At 38.4% G+C, this 18,864-nt stretch overlaps 1 protein-coding gene across 3 annotated transcripts in view; it reads left to right on the top strand.

Annotated features, from left to right (window-relative positions):
* The window catches only part of SATB1 (SATB homeobox 1), a 74,933-nt gene that overhangs the window by 23,763 nt on the left and 32,306 nt on the right, over positions 1–18,864 (top strand). For all 3 annotated transcript variants that reach the window (XM_085307501.1, XM_085307499.1, XM_085307500.1), the window contains exons 6-8: positions 3,760–3,871; positions 6,558–7,012; positions 15,389–15,601. In XM_085307501.1, the coding sequence (XP_085163627.1) occupies positions 3,760–3,871; positions 6,558–7,012; positions 15,389–15,601 (780 nt within the window). The remainder of the gene's footprint in view (positions 1–3,759; positions 3,872–6,557; positions 7,013–15,388; positions 15,602–18,864) is intronic.

Consider the following 18,864-nt stretch of genomic DNA (forward strand, 5'->3'; position numbering starts at 1 on the left):
TTCAGAAACGCCTCCCTCGTAGCCCCTCAACAGTGGCTGAAATGAGCAGCCAGCATATAAACCCCTCAACTCCTCCTGTCTTGCAGGATGCACCTCACCTTACGTTCAGGTACAGTGCAAAAGGTGTCTGGTGCCACTGTTTTATTAGTTTTTATTCAGCGGGCATTCAAAATGAATTCTGGTTGAGATTTAACATATTTCCCCAGAGAGTTCCACAACTTCTTTGAGAAATTACAGTGGCTGGTTTTCAAATCTCTTGATGTTTAATCTTCCCGAGAGAATGGATTTGGTTCAAGCTTCACTGAGTGAACCTCAGCTGAACTTCAGAACAAATCTAGCCCTACCTCCACACAGTTGTTGGATGCCTAATTATAATTAACTTATTTGGCTAAAAAAAGAGCACTTGGGCTGTAGCAGATGGTATCATTCCAGAATAGTGGGATTTCTGTGAAGGTGGCACCATTTCAGACTAGATCTTCTGATTCTCAGAAAAGGGCTGCAAGTGTGCTGTTTGGGGGAAGAGCTAGAGGGAGATGAGAGGGGGAAATGCATGGTCTGGAAGTCTTGCAACTTAAAGTTCAAGGAGAAGCTTGYGGAGAAATGTTGAATCTGTGGATCTGTGGCCAGTTTTTGCATTCTATCAATTTTCTTTGCAACATGTGGAAAAGAAATCAGTGTATGAGTGATAAATGTGATACTTTTGAATATGTCTGGTATTTCTATGGTATATCCATATTCCTTGTCCATGGAAAGTATCTGCCTCTGTGACTTGTAGAGGAGGTATGTCTAGGTACAGTACTACTTCAATATAATGTGTTTCAAATATGACCATTCTCATTTTGATAATTGATAAATCTGAACTGATCAGTGGGGAGCTGCTCATGTGCAGTGGTGATCAGGGAAAGAGCGAAAGCTTCAATATTCCGCAGTCTAAGTTGTGGATCTCTGAAGACAGCTAACTCAGAAGGTTTTAATCTTCACGTTTAGGCTCTAAGCACAGCGGACATCCATATATGTAAATTGCYGCTAAACCATACAGGAATTGGCCTTTTCTAGTAGGTTTGTTTTTATGAACCCCAGAGAATAAGTATGCGGACAGGAGATAGAAATCCACTGGCAAAGGGAATGACTGGGTAAAAGTGTGCATGCAGCTAATATACACAGGACATAATATTACTTCCAGGCACATAAAGGGACCGCCTTTCTGGTCGCTGTTGACTACTGCTTTCCAAAAAGTTTGTTCTGCTAGTCTCTAYAGGAAAGTGCATCTCTCTGCACTGACATGACTGCAAGTTTGATGACAACATAATAAATAAAGAATAGAAACAATGAAATTCAATGTTGTCAAGTTATTCTGAGTTAACAAGGTAGTAATATTTTATCTGGCTTGTAAAATTTTGCCTTCAGTGAATTAGTAAATAAATCATTGATTCCTCCTGATGAGGATTCTTAGCATAGGTAATATCACTTGAATGTTTGTGTGAAGTGTTCTCAAAGAAAAAGCAGGATAATTTTAATTTTGAAATATGTTGGTAACGTCTGTGCTTTGTTTTTATTGCTACTTTGAAAATTTAGAGTTAAATCCCAATATTAGTCATCAAAATCTCAAGTTCACATTATGTCAAAAAGCTAGAGTTTCTAACAGTGCTTGAATAGTCCAGTCTCCTGTTTGGTTGTAAAATACAGTAACTGCATTTGCTCCCGAGGAAGCAGGGCATGTCATAAACTGCCATGTCATTGGCATATATTCTTTGTAAAATGACATGGATGAGAAGACTAGGAAATCTTTGGCAAACATCTTCGCCAGTAGCAGGAAATTCACTAAAACTAATATTAATATACATATTTTCATGCTTACTAAAATTATAGTGGCAGGAGAATATATCAGAAATGGGCAGAATCAAAATTAAAAAGATTGACTCTGAAATCTAAATTGTAAGCACAAAATATGCACAAGCTTATGTGGGGAAAGTGGCCCATTACATGTGCAGCTCCGCATCTTGCACATGCAAATGCCTGGGTTGCATGTGCAGTTGTCCATGTACTTGTATAATTCATCAGTTCAGATTCATAGCATTTTTAATGACACCTTATGTATCTTGCGCCCAGGCTTAAACTGGCTTAATCTGTAGAAKACTTTAAACAATAGTTTTTTAAGTATTAGACATTAATAATACTGCTCCTATATTGGAAATTCAAGTTGGATTCAGCTGAGCTTGGTTTGGGTCATTCAGGCTAAAGTTACGGTCATCTACAAAGATTTCATTCTACTTTTATACTGCTGACAAAAGGCTTTTAGCTAATTTCAGAAATGCCAGATTAGTATCAAGGAATGGTAAGAATTTTGGTGATTCAGAAAAACGTAATAATAGCTTCCTGATGAGTAGAGGGTATCCACACGTGGCATGAATAATACAGACWTACTCTAACGGTACTGCGGTTCCACAAATAGCACGTTACTGAGTAACACGTTAGAAAACAAATGGTATAATGAACTTCACTAAGATCAATAATCAAAGCACTTTTACTCAGAAGCTGGAATAGCCTTATAATAGGCAGTCTTATAGTAATATTTACTGCATTTTTACTCTAAATTGTTTCTTCTAGTGGTTATCACAGTTTGTATAACAAAGGGTTCATGCTGTACATTGATTTTACGACAGCACAAATATAGCTAAATATTACATGCGGAATAGCACAGAAACATAATAATCAGGGCTTTGTCTTCTTGACTGTCATTGTTTTCTCAATGTGCTGGACAATTCCTGTAGTTAAGCTAAATGTAGCTACTTCCCACATAAAAATCTGAAGTGTGGCAAAGTTCAGTCTACTGAAATTACATTTACTAGTTTTGTTGTTCATACATTATATGCTGAGTATAATTTTCAGGTTGGAGCATGGCTTCATTTTGCAAGGCTTAGTCCTAATTGATTTTGTAAGAGAATGTACTAGAATTGAAAGTTTTATGCATTGTAAATTCCACTGTATTAAAATTGGCTAAAATTGAGCTGAAGGTAAAATTCTCACTGTCACTATCTGATACCGCAGGAACACTTTGAGAAAAAATCATCTCTCTCATTCTGTTTTATATTTTATGGCTAATACTCAGTTACAGAATTAGACATGACAATGAGAGTTTTCCAAAAGCCCATTTCTGTGAATCATTTAAATATCCTGTTTAGGAAAAGCAAGGCTGGGATTGTTTTGGTCTGTTACGTATGCATTTTATCCTACTATAAATCCCCTTGCTGTGTCCTACTGTTAGCTCATTCAGATTAACTTTGGTCTTACAATTTGTTGGGTTCAACTAGGTCTGAAAGTGGCACAAAGGGAATGGGCTGTTTTGGAATATTTAGGATTGTTTGCATTTCTGGAATCAGTGTAGCATTTGTAGGCTTGTATACCTCTGTGGGCATGGGAGGGCTCAAATGAACTTAAAAGCAGAAATAATACTAAAAAATTCAAGATGAATGTCTTCAGTTCAGAGCCCATCCCATTGCCCGAAGTGTCTTTGTCAATAACTTTGTTCTTCTCTTAGTGCATCTGCTCTTTTTGCTCCRGTTTATAGTATACCTCGTTTTGTTTTAATGTTCAATTAATGAGTTTTTTTTWAAAGGCTTTGGACAATAGGATTAAAAATGCAGCATGGTCCTCGAAGTCTAAAAGTATAATCATTTCAACAGTTGAAATAATTTGTGCTTTGACTTGTACTGCTATGTATTACAGATGATTTTTTTTTCTTTTCCCCTTTTCACACAGAGTATGATTTCTTCCATTGTGAACAGCACTTACTATGCAAATGTCTCAGCAGCAAAATGTCAGGAATTTGGAAGGTGGTATAAACATTTCAAGAAGGCAAAAGATATGATGGGTAAGCAAGAAAAAAAAAAGTTGCCATGATGGTGGATACATACCATTAAGTGTCATGTTGAGGTCTGTCACAGTCACATAAGAAGCCAGGTCCCTTCACAGTAAGTTTAGGATGCTTTTGATGAGTAGATTTAGAAAGTACATATATAGTGAAAGAATTCATTTAAATAAATATTTGCTATTGAAACAGCCAAACTGACTTGGATTGCCAGAGATGTAAAGCTGTCATTCTGTAAATGTAGAGATCTTCTACAGCTTAGAATAATTGTTTAAAAAACCTGTTCCTAGAAGTGTGACGGACTGATTTTCTTTTTAATGTTTTTTTTTTGCACTAGCTAACATATATTTAAAGAAAGTCTTCTATAACTGCCACTGCATTCCAACAAGAGTACTGTATTTTTATAAATCCRTATTTTTTCTCCAACTGGTTTCAACTTATTTAAAATAATAATTAGGACAATAATTTGCCTATTCTAGTGAGCATATGAAAATTACTGGAGGAAAAAAATAAACAGTGGGGTACACTAATTCTTTAGTACCTTTTCTCTTTCTGTGTTGTCCTTTTTAAAACTATTTCTTAAACCTATTAACATAATTTTGGATGCTTTATGTCAGAAAATTTCTACATAATTTTCAGTGGAATGAAGAAATAGGACCTCATTGGAATGGGATTTTGAGCTTGTTTTAGCTTTCAGTATTTGAGGCAAAGTCATTCATCTACCAAAACGGGTTTCTTGCCTTTTACAGCTTAAGGCTATAATGAAGACAATGTATCACTTTTGTGATAATTGCTTGAATTACTATTCCAAGTGAATGACCCACTTGGGTTGATCTCTACTTTCTGCTAGTGAAAACAGGCAGCTTCTTTCCTTAATCTGCCTTGGACCTTCTGTGTAATTCTGATTTGTTCTAAAAGTTTATAGTCTTATGAGATAATCAAAACCAGTGATAAGACTTAACTAGGTTCCAAGTGGTCCATGAGCCAGTCAGCGTGGCCATGGACAGGAGGATGTGACCATTCCCACTTCGGTGGCAGGGAAGCGCATGTGGCAAGTGCTATGCATGGTGCAAACCCTGCAGAGGGAATGTAGTGAGAGTGTGCTCGTGTCTGGGGCAGGAGGCGAATGGAGTTGGCTGCAATTCATGTTATGTGACCTGCCAAGACAGGTTCATAGTCTCTCATTTGGGGACACTGAAACCGGTGAATATGAAACATGTGTGTACGCTTGCTTCTGTGTAACCTAATGCTGGGAAGAGAGGCCAACGTATCCCTGAAGCCATGCTGATAAGGAATGGGGACAAGGTGCCTTGATGAGGGACTGAAACCCGCTTCTAGACGTCAGACTTCTGTGCAGATGAACATGCCTTTTTAGTTTCTGCCCATGATGGAAGAGAGGGAGAGGGCAGGGGTGCAGGTGGTAATCCAGGTGCCAGTTTCTTTTTCCAGTTCTCATCCTCTGAAGGACAGGGTGGGATTTTAATGAATAACTGTTAATGAAGATCATAATTACTATGAAAAGCACAGATACTACTCTTTTTTTTTCCTTTTAAATGTTTTTTGCTAGTATAAGAAAAATAATGTCATAGCACTTACATGAAGATACTGGACTTTTGCTTTTTAAATAAAAGCACATTTTCCTAAAGCTATATCTGAACCAGCATTTCTAAAAATGTAGAACTGAGATCATTTAAAATGAAAAAGTGGTATAAATTGATAAAAGTGAGACACTTTTACATTAACCTGGAGTTATTGTATATCATCTTACTGTATATGAGAGGGGAGCTGGAAAAACTCTTATAGTTTAAAATGTTTTAATTAAAAAAGAGGGTGTGTCAAGGCATATGAGTTAATATAAGAAAAAAATCAACCATGTTGCAAGTCACTGAAAAAAAAATGCCTACATGGTTGGGAGATAAAGCAGCCCATCTGTGTAATTTACATAAATTATACTAGTTCCTAGGAGTCCCATACAATTGATGCTGCATCTAGAAATGAGCAGAGCATGGGGAAGTCCATACCCCGTCCTGCTTGTTACAGATTTCCAGTGGCCGGGAACTGTAGATAGATTAGCAAGGACTCCTCTGGAGCAACAAGACTAGTCATTGGGGGCTTCTTTCTCTTCCCTTCCCTTTCAAAAAGATCTGGGTATGCTTTCCAATACCAGCCCCCTTTTCTCTTTCTGCACTCATTTCACACTCATTTTATGCAGTGTATGGATTACTTTCCTGTCTCTTGTCCATGCTGCTTCCCTAGTTGCTTATCACTTTGGTCTCAAGTACTTTACATCCATCATTTGTACGTCTGCTTTCTGCAGTCACATGCTCGTGTTTTTTCTGGCAATTGTTAAGTTGCACCTTTGCAAAGCACTCGAGAAAAGTTAGTTCTTTGCCATACGTGCTTCTCAGCATGTTGTTTCTGTTCTGACGTTTGTCCTAGAACTCCATAATGACGATCGGCTCTTTGGGTTCTTGGGGGTTTTTTAGTGTCTGCTACACCTTCCTAGGAAGGCAAAAAATAGTAGCAGTGATGAACTAGGATGGGCAGAACAGTGAGCTTGGACATGAATGTGATTATTTATTTATTTATTTATTTATATCAGCCTGTCTTATCAGGAGCATGAAGTGCACAATTTTCAGTACCTGTGTAGTCTTATGTTGGCTTTTTCAATGTTTCTTTTCCAACGTAGTTGAGATGGATAGCCTTTCTGAACTATCCCAACAAGGTGCCAACCATGTCAACTTCGGTCAGCAGCCAGTCCCAGGGAACACAGCCGAACAGCCTCCATCCCCTGTTCAGCTTTCTCATGGTAGTCAACCATCTGTTCGGACCCCGCTTCCAAACCTGCACCCTGGACTTGTATCTACTCCTATTAGCCCTCAGCTGGTAAATCAGCAGCTGGTAATGGCCCAGTTGCTGAACCAGCAGTATGCAGTGAACAGACTTCTAGCCCAGCAGTCCTTAAACCAACAGTACTTGAACCACCCTCCTCCTGTCAGTAGATCCATGAACAAGCCGTTGGAGCAGCAGGTCTCAACAAACACAGAGGTGTCTTCCGAAATCTACCAGTGGGTCCGTGACGAACTGAAACGAGCAGGAATCTCACAGGCAGTATTTGCACGTGTGGCTTTTAACCGAACTCAGGTCAGTGTTTTTTGGTGGTTTTTTGTTTTTTTTTTTCAATCTGAGAGGACTTTTCTCCTTTTTTTTTTCTTTTTTTTCCCTCTTTTTTTATCCTAGTAATTATCAGTAATTTAGTAATTATCACCTTTTAAGTCTCTCTGCTCATTTCTGCTCTGCCACTTAGCTCCTGTGGAAGAACCACACTTCCTGGCAGTGTCCATGTTGATACAGTATACAGATCTCCAGTGACCAAGTTTGTGGATATACCCACTGTTCTTAGAGGTGTATTTGTTCCTTTCCAATTGTGATGGTTTTGAATGACTTAATCTTTGCTGGAAAGGAAAATGAACAGCTCTATGCCATTCACGAAGTCACTCAACACATTGCCTTTGTGTTGTGAAGGTATAGCTATACTGACCATATGCATGAACAACCTATATTCTTAGATGTTCTTGAAATAGTCTTTCATTCTTATTTGCATTTACTTTTTTATTTTCTAATAAAAATCTTAATAACACAACTCATAGGCACATTCTGAAATGACCTTAATTGAAAAAAATAAAAATTTTATTTTTAGGTTTTCTGTTCTTTCATGTGGTTTTGTAGCTTGTTGTTTTGAGATTGTCGATGTCCACATCAGAGCATATACTTCAGCTCTTCAGTGCAGAAAAAAACTTTAGCCCTAGCAAAGCTGATAAGTAACACTAAAATGTGTTATTTTTTACACCTGTTTTAGAAACTAACCCTGTTATAATTTATTCTGCTCTATGAATTTAACTTAATGCCATGTTGCATGGAATTTAATCAAGCAGAAGTTATGGGAGAAATGTCAGTATATCCAACGCAAATAATAAGATCTCAAAATTTAAAAAAATCTATTTTAACAGGAAATATAATAGGATTCTTAATAAGAAGTATTTTAAATATATTTAACTAAATTAGCTTTGGATTCTACATTTTAAAACTTAAGGAACAAGTATTTGTCCCTCCTAGAATATAATGGAAAATTATAGTTTGGGCATTTCCTGAAATGTTGATGTTTCTCCTTGCATAGCTTACTGGATAATGACTGTTTCAAATGCATTTGTACCAGGTTTGCAGCGGCATGTCATTTGTAAACATTCTGAATTATTATTGTTGCCTTAAAATTTTTTATGTCCTCCTTTAGCTAAAAGGAAGTACAGACATGGTGTGATTTCTCTGTAGAGCTGTGTGTGTGTCCATCTCTGTGTGTGTGTCTTCCCTCTTAACCATGCAAGTATTTCATACATTATTTCATGAGTTACGTGTGTAACTAGTGCAAGGATTATTATGTGGGTTAAGTTCCAGTATTTAATATTTATATAAATAAATGAACATATATATTTGTTTAATACCATATTTAATATTTTTACTATTGATATTATTAAGTACTGAAATAATAAGGATAGCTTTGAGTTACCTTTGTCTGGGGCTGTCATCTTACTGGGGCAAAAGGCTGAGCAAATAATTCAGAAAATAAATAATGCGTTAGATAGTTATTTCTCAAATTTGTCTAAAAGCAGCTTATTTTCTCCCAGCTTGTTTCCCCCTCAAAATTCATTTGTTCAGTTTTTGACAGCTAGTTTTACATACAGTTTTTGATCTGTCATTTGTGCATGAACATGATTTGTTATTTGAAATACAAGGGTGATTGGTTCTGACTGGACATTGAATTTATATGACACAGCATATAAAGATGCCCTTGAGATAGGATGAGTGGAACTCTAGGGGCAGATTTCTACTACATGTTCTGATTACTGATTACTAGACATTTTTCTTACTATAAATGCTATTAAAATCTGTTTATAGTTCAGGTCTTCCACAGACATTGAGGTTAACCAGCTTGATGAAATGTGTTCAAAGTGACCCAAATTGTGTGGAAACCCCAAAAGTGCATATTGAAAAAAAATCCAGTGAAAAAATATTACATATATGTGTGTATGTATGTGTGTGTATATATATATATATATATATGTATGTATGTATTTTGCAATATTCTACTAGATCTACTTTAAAGAACACATAGTAGTATCCCCATATACTACAATTTGTGTTGTCTAATTATATTAGTATTTGAAGTTAGCTGCTTAAGTGTTTGCAATATTTGTTATTTATTGTAGCAGATGTGGGGAACAAAAAGGAAAAAATACTGGTAGTTTAGGCAATATTAGCCTTATTCTTGTAAAAAGATATCTCAGCCTGCTCATAGGCAAGTGAAACCCCATTGACTGCAGAAGAGTTCGTTGTAGGCACATTTTTTTTCTTTGCCAAATTAAAACCTGTCACTTATATCCACAGTAACAGCTGAAGCCCAAGTAGGCATACAAGTCTAGATACCTGTGATTTCTGATATGAAAGCATTTAGATTTGTTTTGCTTGCTGTATTTCAGAATTTATAACAACTTATTCAAGAATTTATTTAAGGATCACATTTAAGTAAAATTAGGGTAACACTTCAGTAAATGATGCTATTTAGAAGTTATTTTCTAATGCTGATGTAAAATCTGTTGTCCCTTTTTGGGGGGATAGAGCAAATAGTAATGCTTGTTTAAATTCAGCTACTGTTTTCTGAGATAAAAAGCTAACTCAGGCTTAACAGTGACATTTTTGAAACTGTCATAAGCATATTTGAGCTGTGTCCAGGGACCATATCATGCCATCAGCTTTTGAAGGCAGAAGACTTCACTGAAATCGGTTAGGAGTTCTGCGCAAAAAAACTGATGTCTAGATATAGTCTCAGATGAGGGAAGAGATTTGCTTTCAGCATAAAAGTAAAGGAAGGAAGTGAATTTTAAATAAAAGAGTAATTCACCTTAATGTTTTGGTAACAAAAATGGACTTTGGTTGAATTGGCTGAAGATGTTGGCACCTCCCATTTTACAGACTTGCACTGTACAGTACGAATACAGAATTTGGCAGTTTTGGGATGAGTGAGGGGAATTCTACCAGCTCAGAGTGGTATTCAACATTTGGCGATATTTTTCAAGGATTTTTGTGTTGGGGGGAAGAATATTGACTAGAAATATTTCTGTCTACTCCCAGCCCAAAAGAAAGAATTCGGATAAAATTACTTCTGATCTTTCCTTTTTTTTTTTTAATAGAAAGTTACAATTTAGAAGATAGAGGGGATAAAACCCCCAGCCACGCCTAAGGAAATCTCAGGGGCGTTCTTAGTCTCTTCTTGGATAATTTCTCCCTAGCCCTGGTGTCAGGATGTTAGTTTCAAAAATGTGTAGCTCTCAGGAATGTGTCTTGCAAAGATTAATCAAAGAAGAGTCCAGAAAGCCATAACTGGGGTGAAAATGAGCATCTCCACTCATGCACAGTGCCGCGACTGTGGCCGGCAGCAGGAGASGGGTCTGTGGATGGCACACCTCTCACGTTTCTCCCCATCCCTCCTAGGAAGGCTCCAGTGTGCAGTTGGCTCCCGAATTTCATTTGTCCTTCAGCAGTTGCGATTCCAGTTCACTGGCCGCAAAGAAATAGCGTGAATCCTGTTAGAAGCTCTTTGTTGTGCACCATGGAAAAGTTTATTGCGTCAGGATTTGTCCTGGCAGGTCTGAATTTCACCTCAAGCCTGGCTAGCAAATGTGGGTACCAGCTTCTGTGTTTGCAAGGGGAATTTCAGTAAACTGAGCTGCTGATGTTTCAGTTGCCGTTCAGCTGAATTAATAAATTTAGTGTGTTTTCCCAGCTGATGTCAGTGTGCTGTGCAGACACCTTATGCTGTCGAAATTCCCAGGCTCAAGTCAGCTTTGTCATGCGTTTTTATGGGCGTTTGTGTCCCGCTGATTCTCGCTGGCCTGGGGACCGGGGCGCCAGCGAAGGGCAGTCCCAGGCGGACGTGCCGAAACGTGGTGTCCTGATGCCAACCCTTCCTACAGCCTCTGTGAGCAAATAGCATCCAGCYGACTGCCCAGTTTCTAGTAAACTGGGAGGCCCTTTAGTGTGCTCAGGTCTTTCTCAAAAGAGCTGGAGCATCAGCGTTTGTTCATCCCGACCGCTCCGCGGCACGAGCTGGGATCGCGCTGCAGGGAGGTGACCTCTCCTCTCCRGCGTTGCAGGAGGAGGGGGAGTGCTCCTGTCGCTTTTCTTCTTCCCACAAGCAACAGGTTTTCATCTGAACGTTTTGGAATACTCCTCGGTCTTTCTGCCAGATGCCGTTCTCTTCCCCTCTTTTCTCCTTCACCCCCCATGCTTTCTTGTTCAAAAAATTAGTTGCCAGAATACATTGCATTTCTTTCATATATAGTGCCTTTTTCGTATGTGAAAACTTCTGTGCATTTAGGACAGTGCTCATACTAAGTCTGGGCAATTGCTGTTTCGAGGGAGAACTCTTGGATGCAGTAAACTGTTCTATAATTTTAAAACAAAATCCAAGTTTACACCAATCACCTTCTCAGGCACTTTTTTTCCCCTTCCATTTTGTCTTTGGCACACTTTATTTTCCAGTAAAATGAAAAATGAAGATGGATTATTCAAAATTGATAACAGTAATGGACCATCATGTAATGTTTTATTGAATTTGAGTTCTGTAAATTATGTGGTAGAGAGAAATTTGCCTGCTTAAGTATAACAGAAATTGCCACTGTATTCATATAATTCTTCGTAGTGTAATTTAAGAAAAAGCACACTATCCATATCGCTATTGAATAAAAGGTAAAAAGGTGCTATTACACTATCATGACAGCTCTCCTCTTGCTACTAAGCGACATAGATAAATGTGTCTGCTTATAACTTACTTGGCAGGGATCCAGGCTGCTGGGTGGAGCTTGCAAATAATCTTCCACCTGGACATGTGACTGAAGCACACTGCAAGGGAGACGGATAGTGTTCAGGGCCGTGCTGCGTGTTTTGGGGAGGTTTTGGCAAATTGCATTTTTCTTCCTGGAGCTTTGAAGTTCTGCAAGGTTGATAAAATCTGTTTGAATCAGTGATTATGTTCAAAGAGGAGACAAACTGGGGGCCAGACAGGCAGTGTTTTTGTTCATATTGGCAGGCACTTTCGTTTATCTCCAGTTTTAAAGAATTCATAATTAGCTTTTGAAAGCACTGATAATATTTATTGAACATTTTTGTTCAATTAGTAATGAATTATACTTGTGATGAGGTGTAAATTTCTCCCCCTCTCACACACACACMCACCCTGATAAGATTTGGTAACATCTTAAGAAAATACATTTCCAGTGTGAGAAGAGTAAACAGGAAGAAGAGTGAGGAGGACCCTGTCCCTAACAGTTTTTATAATCTCTGTGCAAAATGGCATTTAGCATTTGGACATCCTGATGTACAGTATCAGGAGATCATACCAAGAGATGTATATTGATAAATCAGTTCAAACCTGGTGGAATAAATAGTAAATCTCTGCCTGTCAGTATGTGAAAGGATGCAAAGGCTGAAGCATTCTTCCTAGGATTTTCCTGTTTTATGTKTTGTCGTACGATCTTTTGCTGAATTTCAGTGCTCAAAAAATTGAAGCACTAGCACCGAAGTAGTGTTTGATGCAGAGAAACTGCAGTGTACGGCTCCCCCACACATCGCGCAGCGCCTGCTTTCACGCGTTACTCACACACGTGTTCTGACCTTCAGGTTCGAAGTTCCTAGCAATAAGCATCTCTTCCATGCCTTCCCCCAGCGCTCCTGCCTCCCTCTTCTCTCTACATCTGCCTCYTTTGCTGCGCTTCCGGCTCGTGCTAAGAATCATGGCAGTGATGAGGGAGGACAGGGGCGTGATTACTTTATGGCATTTCTAATCACCAAGAACTGTCCTACAGAAATGCCTATAGTGGCAAACACCACAAAAATACAACCGTCTATTTTCCTTGTGTATTTATTTCACTGAGGGGGAAAAGCTATACGAGAAAAAAACAGCCTTTTCCACTTGTTTAAGCTGCCCACTATGTGGGAAAGGCTTATACCAGTCAATATTTTTACTATGGGCTAGACTATTTTTCAAGGATATTTTCTGCCACTGACAGTGGGTTGTTAGTAATGAGTCTCCTCTCCTGCCAGTGATCAGTCCACTTGAGGTTTTCTTTTATTATTGTTATTATTAGTCCTGTTGCAGTTGTTTTCAGCAGAGCAGTGGTCAGAAATCGCATGTGTTTACACCTCAGTCATACTTCCTGTGTTCTGCAGGCAGCTTTGCCTTGTCTCCAGTGGCACTAAATCATTTTTGACTCCTCCTGGGAGGATGGGTAGTATAACCCTACCACTGACAAACACTAAAAGCAGTGGCCTTGAGTACTTAAAGTATAACAAACTCATATATAACAACTTCCATATTTGTTGATAAGTAAGTTTATTGTTGGGACTAATCATTATGAAAATTTTTTAAAGATTATAATCCACACAAATGCCATTTTTATCTGTAACTCATATATTTACCTTCTGAATAGTTTCTACCTGGACACCAGCAAAGAGGAGGGATGAAGAATAGTGGTAAGAAAGTATCCACCAGGATTTTATTTTTTCATCCTCCTCCAGATTGTTTCAGGCTCAGTGCTGGAAAGCATGTTTGTATTTTGCTTCCCCGTTCCCTTCTGCAAGTGCCACTGCATACGGGGAGCCCAGTCGACCTAAGAGAGGGGTCCGCAGCCCATCTCCATGAACTGGGTGTGGGAAGCTGGGACTTTGTTGGAGGAGCACTCTCCCTCCAGCTCTCCTCCTAGGATGTTTATAAGGGGCATTTGGCAGGTATGAAAGGACCTTCAGGAGAGGTGACAACTTCTTTAGGGTCCTGCTCATGTCAGACATCACTACAGAGGTGACAGTGAGCAGAGGCTTGTGCAGTAGATTTTTGTAGCACCTTGTTAGGAACAGATGTCTAAAACAGGATTGCCTCTAAGTTTTAGCATTTTTATTGCCTCCTTCCCCTCCCCCCTCCACCCCTTGATAAGGAGCTTAAATGCAACTCTAAGAAAAAAGCACTGAGTTGTGCTATTTCTTCAGAACAACATCCATGTTCGCTTTACACCAGCCATAAAAACATCTCAGACCAAACCATTCCTTGTCCCATTGTGACAGCAGTATTTATTTTAAAAACAAGTTCACATTTGCTTTTGCAAAAATTAGTTTTCTTGTCCTACCTTGTCACTTCAAGACAGTAGAGCATTTTGTATTTCTGACATACTTAAAAGGAGGGTTTGGTGGGGGAAGGGAGAAATTTCAAGAACCTGTCKGCATTAAAGTTCTCATTGCACTCATAGGTTCATAAAAGTTTCATCTTTTAGAGTAATTAGGTGTCCCAGCTCACCAGACCTGCTCCATTGCTGAGAGTCGAGATCAAATGATTGCACAGGAAACCTGGGGTGGTCTGTATAAGCCTGCTGCCGTCCGCAGCTGGCCGTTTCAGGCTTGCTGCTACTTATGCTCCATTTGCTGTTTTTCTTTCCAATACTCACTTCAATATATGTTTGCCGGCCTCTGAAAATCGCCAAACGACGGCAGCAGTAAACAAACCAAGGAACTGGGACCTGCAGCCCTTCCCAAACAGGCTCCCTGAAACCAGCGATAAGTTCCCAAACTCGCCCTTGCCAACCAGCTGCTCCCTTGTGGAAAGTATTGTCGACCTGCAACAACTTGCCACTCTTCACAATCAAAACTCTATGTAATATCCTAAGTGCCTGTTAAAGGACATCCCCATGTACATGGCATCTTTGAATCAAAAATGTGTTTGCTACCTACACCCTTTCTGACAGGTCTGCGGATGGTTTTGCTGAATTTTGACTTCAACATCAGTTGCCAAAAGTGAATTTTGTCACTTGTTTTTAAACTGATATGTCTCTTTGGTCTTGTTAATTCGCCTCTCAAAACAAGGTATCGACATATAACAAATATGGACCTGAGTCAGTTAAGTAGTACTCTAGGAACGCTATGCGTTTACCATTTGTCATCTCAGATTAATTATGAAATATCACTTCTTCCCAAGGTGTGGTTTAAGTTGCTGTAAACGTGGAAAGCCATTTCTATAAGTTCACTGTGTTTTTTTTCTAGAAAGCATGAGTACAAGCTAGTGCCTCTAAAATAGGTGAATTTCATTTACTCCTAACTTCTCATTGTCTGGTGACTGTGAAAGATTTTATGGCAAATTAAACCAGTAAAAGAAAGGAGACCAATTAGGCAAATTCACTTTACGTTGTATATAAAACAGATGCTTAATAAAATTAAGAGTACAATTGAGGCGCTCTTCTCTGCTACCTAAATTGTCATTAATATATTCCTATGTGGAGAGAATAGTACATTTGGTGCTGTTCTTGTTCTAAACCTTGTGGAAAGAATGAAAAGAAATGATTGGCAGTGGCTTTGCAGAGGGCATTTTTATGAAAGCTCACCTAGGCTAACTATCCAGCCTTTTCTTCCTCCCCCTCCCTACAGGGCTTGCTCTCAGAAATCCTCCGAAAGGAAGAGGATCCCAAGACTGCCTCGCAGTCCTTACTGGTAAACCTTCGGGCTATGCAGAACTTCTTGCAGCTGCCAGAAGCCGAACGAGATCGAATTTACCAGGACGAAAGGGAAAGGAGCTTGAACGCAGCCTCTGCCATGGGCCCAGCACCTCTCATAAGCACACCGCCTAGCCGTCCTCCACAAGTAAACTGCTCTCTCTGTCTTCTAGATGTGCTCATTCTGCTTTCTCAGTGTCCTGCTGGGTGATACTTTTTATTATTATTATTATTATTAAAAAAAGCTTACTAGTGCTACTACATTTTTTTAAAGCTAGTTGAATCATTATTTTCAGTGCATATCACAAATTAAATTTAGGAAATGCCTTGGATGATAGTGGCAGCTCGTTACTATATATTCTGTAGTTTTAAGATAAATTCTRTACATTATGACACGTACACAAGGGGTTTTTGCTTGCTCTATTAAGACTTGAGCTTGATCTGGTCTTAGAACATCCTGGCTTTTAGCTCCTTTTTTTTTTTCCTTATAGTTGTCAGGTGTTGTTTTTATGTTACAATTTTCAATAGTGAATTTAAAGGATTTGGATAACTGAACTGASTGGGAATGAAAGTCGAAGTATCACTTAGTACATCATATTGCCTTAAAAATTATCTTCCAGAAAACAAAAAGCTAAAGGCATGGGGGAGAGACTGTTCCCTCTCAAAATGTTGGGCTTTCCTTCACTAAGTCAAGCCATTGACAGCTTGCAACGCTCTTCTAATTTATGCCTGTATGTCCAAATGGCATCCATTYAATCACTCTGCTGGAGCATAACAGTCTTGCTGTATCCATCGCTCTGGAAGATTGGGATATGTTCATTAAATCTTAATTCAGTGCTCATTCAAATGAAGCTCCTATTGATTTCTGCAAAATCTAGTGGGTCTATTTGTTTAATGCTCCAAAAAATGAGTAAGTTTGACAGACTGGGATCCAGAAATGCAGTGTTGCAGTCCTTACGTCTGTCAAAGAAGCTCTAGAATTTATGCCAGTTTAGGGTGTATGAAAAATATAGGTGTGAGCCATAGGAATGCATAGGATTTCCACAATGTGCTGTTGTGAATGAAACATTCCAGAAATGATATACCTTTCCTGAAATAACCTGCATTGCTGTGGCTTAARGTTGTAGCTTTGCAAGGACAAAGCAAACTGATGCACAGATATGTGGGAAACATGCTAAATATCCAGATGAGCTATGCCAAAAAGAAAGGAAAAAAGCAAGGCTTTGGGATTGTGGGAATTTTGTGGTGATAGGAGCAGTCTTTGACTAGCCAGGCTCAAACATGTGCCTGTGACTATATTCTGTACTCATTTGCAATACTATAAATTCCCACAGATTATTTTTCTAAATTTTCTGCAGCTAATGGATGTTAAAGACCACACTAAGAGTAATAAATAACAAAAATGTAGGGAAAGGGAGGACAGAAGATCACTTCTGACCTGCTCTAGTACTTTTCATGAGAAGAGGAATTTTTTTTTTTTTTTTTTTGCAGAAGGAACAGGCTGTGCTAATGGTCTAGTTTTGTTATCATTAACTGAGTTTAGTCTGGGAAATCCACTATAGATAGTATTCAAGATAAAGGATGAGAGTCTATTTACATAGTACTGCTTTAGTGAGAAATAGTTAAATACAGATAACTCTATTTAAAATAACATTTGAGTTTGGTTTAATATCTGTCCCTGCTCCCACAGTCCAGGTAATTCAGAGCAAAGGCAAACCCTTCATCCTAACTTATCTCTTTTTGCCAAGGTAATGTCTCAGTCTGTCTCAAGTGGTGTTGGGCAATTTCACAGCTAAAGAACAGAGTTAATTACAGGACTTTTCAGAAGAATGTCAAGTCAGAGGTAGTCCTTGAATTGGTTTCAATTCACACTTTAAACTGTACAAATGCCTTGCAGCCAGAAAGGAAGTGAGTTTTTTACTGACAATACATACTGTAATCCAGATTTGGGGAAGGGATGGATCGTTCTGCCACGTTCTTGTGTATATTTACATTTTGATCTTTTAGCGACAATCAGGGGTACAGTTAACATCATAACATAAAAAGAGACCGTTCAAAGTGCAAAAAGCATACAGTTTTGCTTTGTTTAACAGGAAAACAGGTTAAAACTGAAAGCTTATAGGTTAACACTAGAGCTCTATAGAATAAAATGATTTTTCTAGTTGTTATGTTGTTCTCTGTCATGCTACAAAACGTGTACTTTACCTAATGCGTGGATTTGTGCAGACCAGCATGTAGAAATCTCTGAGTTGGGTTCTTGCATGACCTTTTCACGTATTACTGGAATGATCCACCTATAAGCACATGTAGCACTTGCCACCTGCTACTAAATGTTCTGAGACCTAATTTTCAAAATTAAGATATCCATGTTAGTAACATAAGTACAAAACTTAATGCTAGAAATAATAATTAAATTATTCTAGTAATTGCACTAGCAAATACAATTTTATAAATCATAGCAGAAATAATTTGTAGTCATACTACCACAGAATTATTAACTCTGATACCACCACCAGCTCCAAAATGTCCACATTTTATTGAATATTTTATACTGAGGAAATAAAACTATTAGCATCCTTACAACTACAGAATTTATTCTAAGCAATTATTTGAAGTTTGCTATACAGGAATACAGCATAATGTTTTTCTAGCTTAGCTGTGAACTTTTTGGACAACTACTGAAAGACAGAACAGACCATTTATCCTGACAGCAAAATTTATACAAGAGCCAATGTATTTAATATTAAATCTTTAGACCAATGTAACGTTTGAAACAATTAAACTATGAAACCATGAAAAATGGGAGCTAATATGCCACACATGAAGGTTTATTTTGCAATTGCAAGTTATCAGTTTCGGAAGGATGTGAAAATAAACATCCTGAAAAGGATCTATTTTGCATTTTTGTGTTGCCAACTGGTGGCCAGACAGTAGAGCAGACTTAACCATTTAGTGGCTGGGCTTGCTCTGTGTGAATTATGCATATGGTTACATGCCAAAACAGCAAGCGTGACCTTGGAGGTCTGATAGGATAGTAGGAACACACCAAGTCTAAACTCTGGTGCCTGAGTTAGAGGGAACTATGTTGAATTTATCTCATTTTTACAGCATTCTTAGTAGTTGCTACTTGAACTAATGTGTCTGGATTGTTTCCAGTTCTTTTTTTGAAATCCTTTAAGAAGCTCTTTGTTTCTCATACTTCTCCCTTCTTCCTAACTTAAACAAAAAAGCAATCATTCTTCCTTTCTTTTTTCCTTTCTTTTATTTTTTTAAAATTGAAATCATTAGCCTCTAATGCCTGAGTTATCAGGATACATGTATGGCTCCCAAGCGGGTCAGGCTGCTGCTATCTTCTACACTGGAGGTCTGACCGTGAGAGGACAGCGTGCACAAGAATTTTTCCTTAATGTT

The sequence above is a fragment of the Rhea americana genome, unplaced genomic scaffold (assembly GCF_003343005.1).
Source record: "Rhea americana isolate MKP2758 unplaced genomic scaffold, rheAme1 scaffold_26, whole genome shotgun sequence".
In the NCBI taxonomy this organism is placed as follows: domain Eukaryota; kingdom Metazoa; phylum Chordata; class Aves; order Rheiformes; family Rheidae; genus Rhea; species Rhea americana.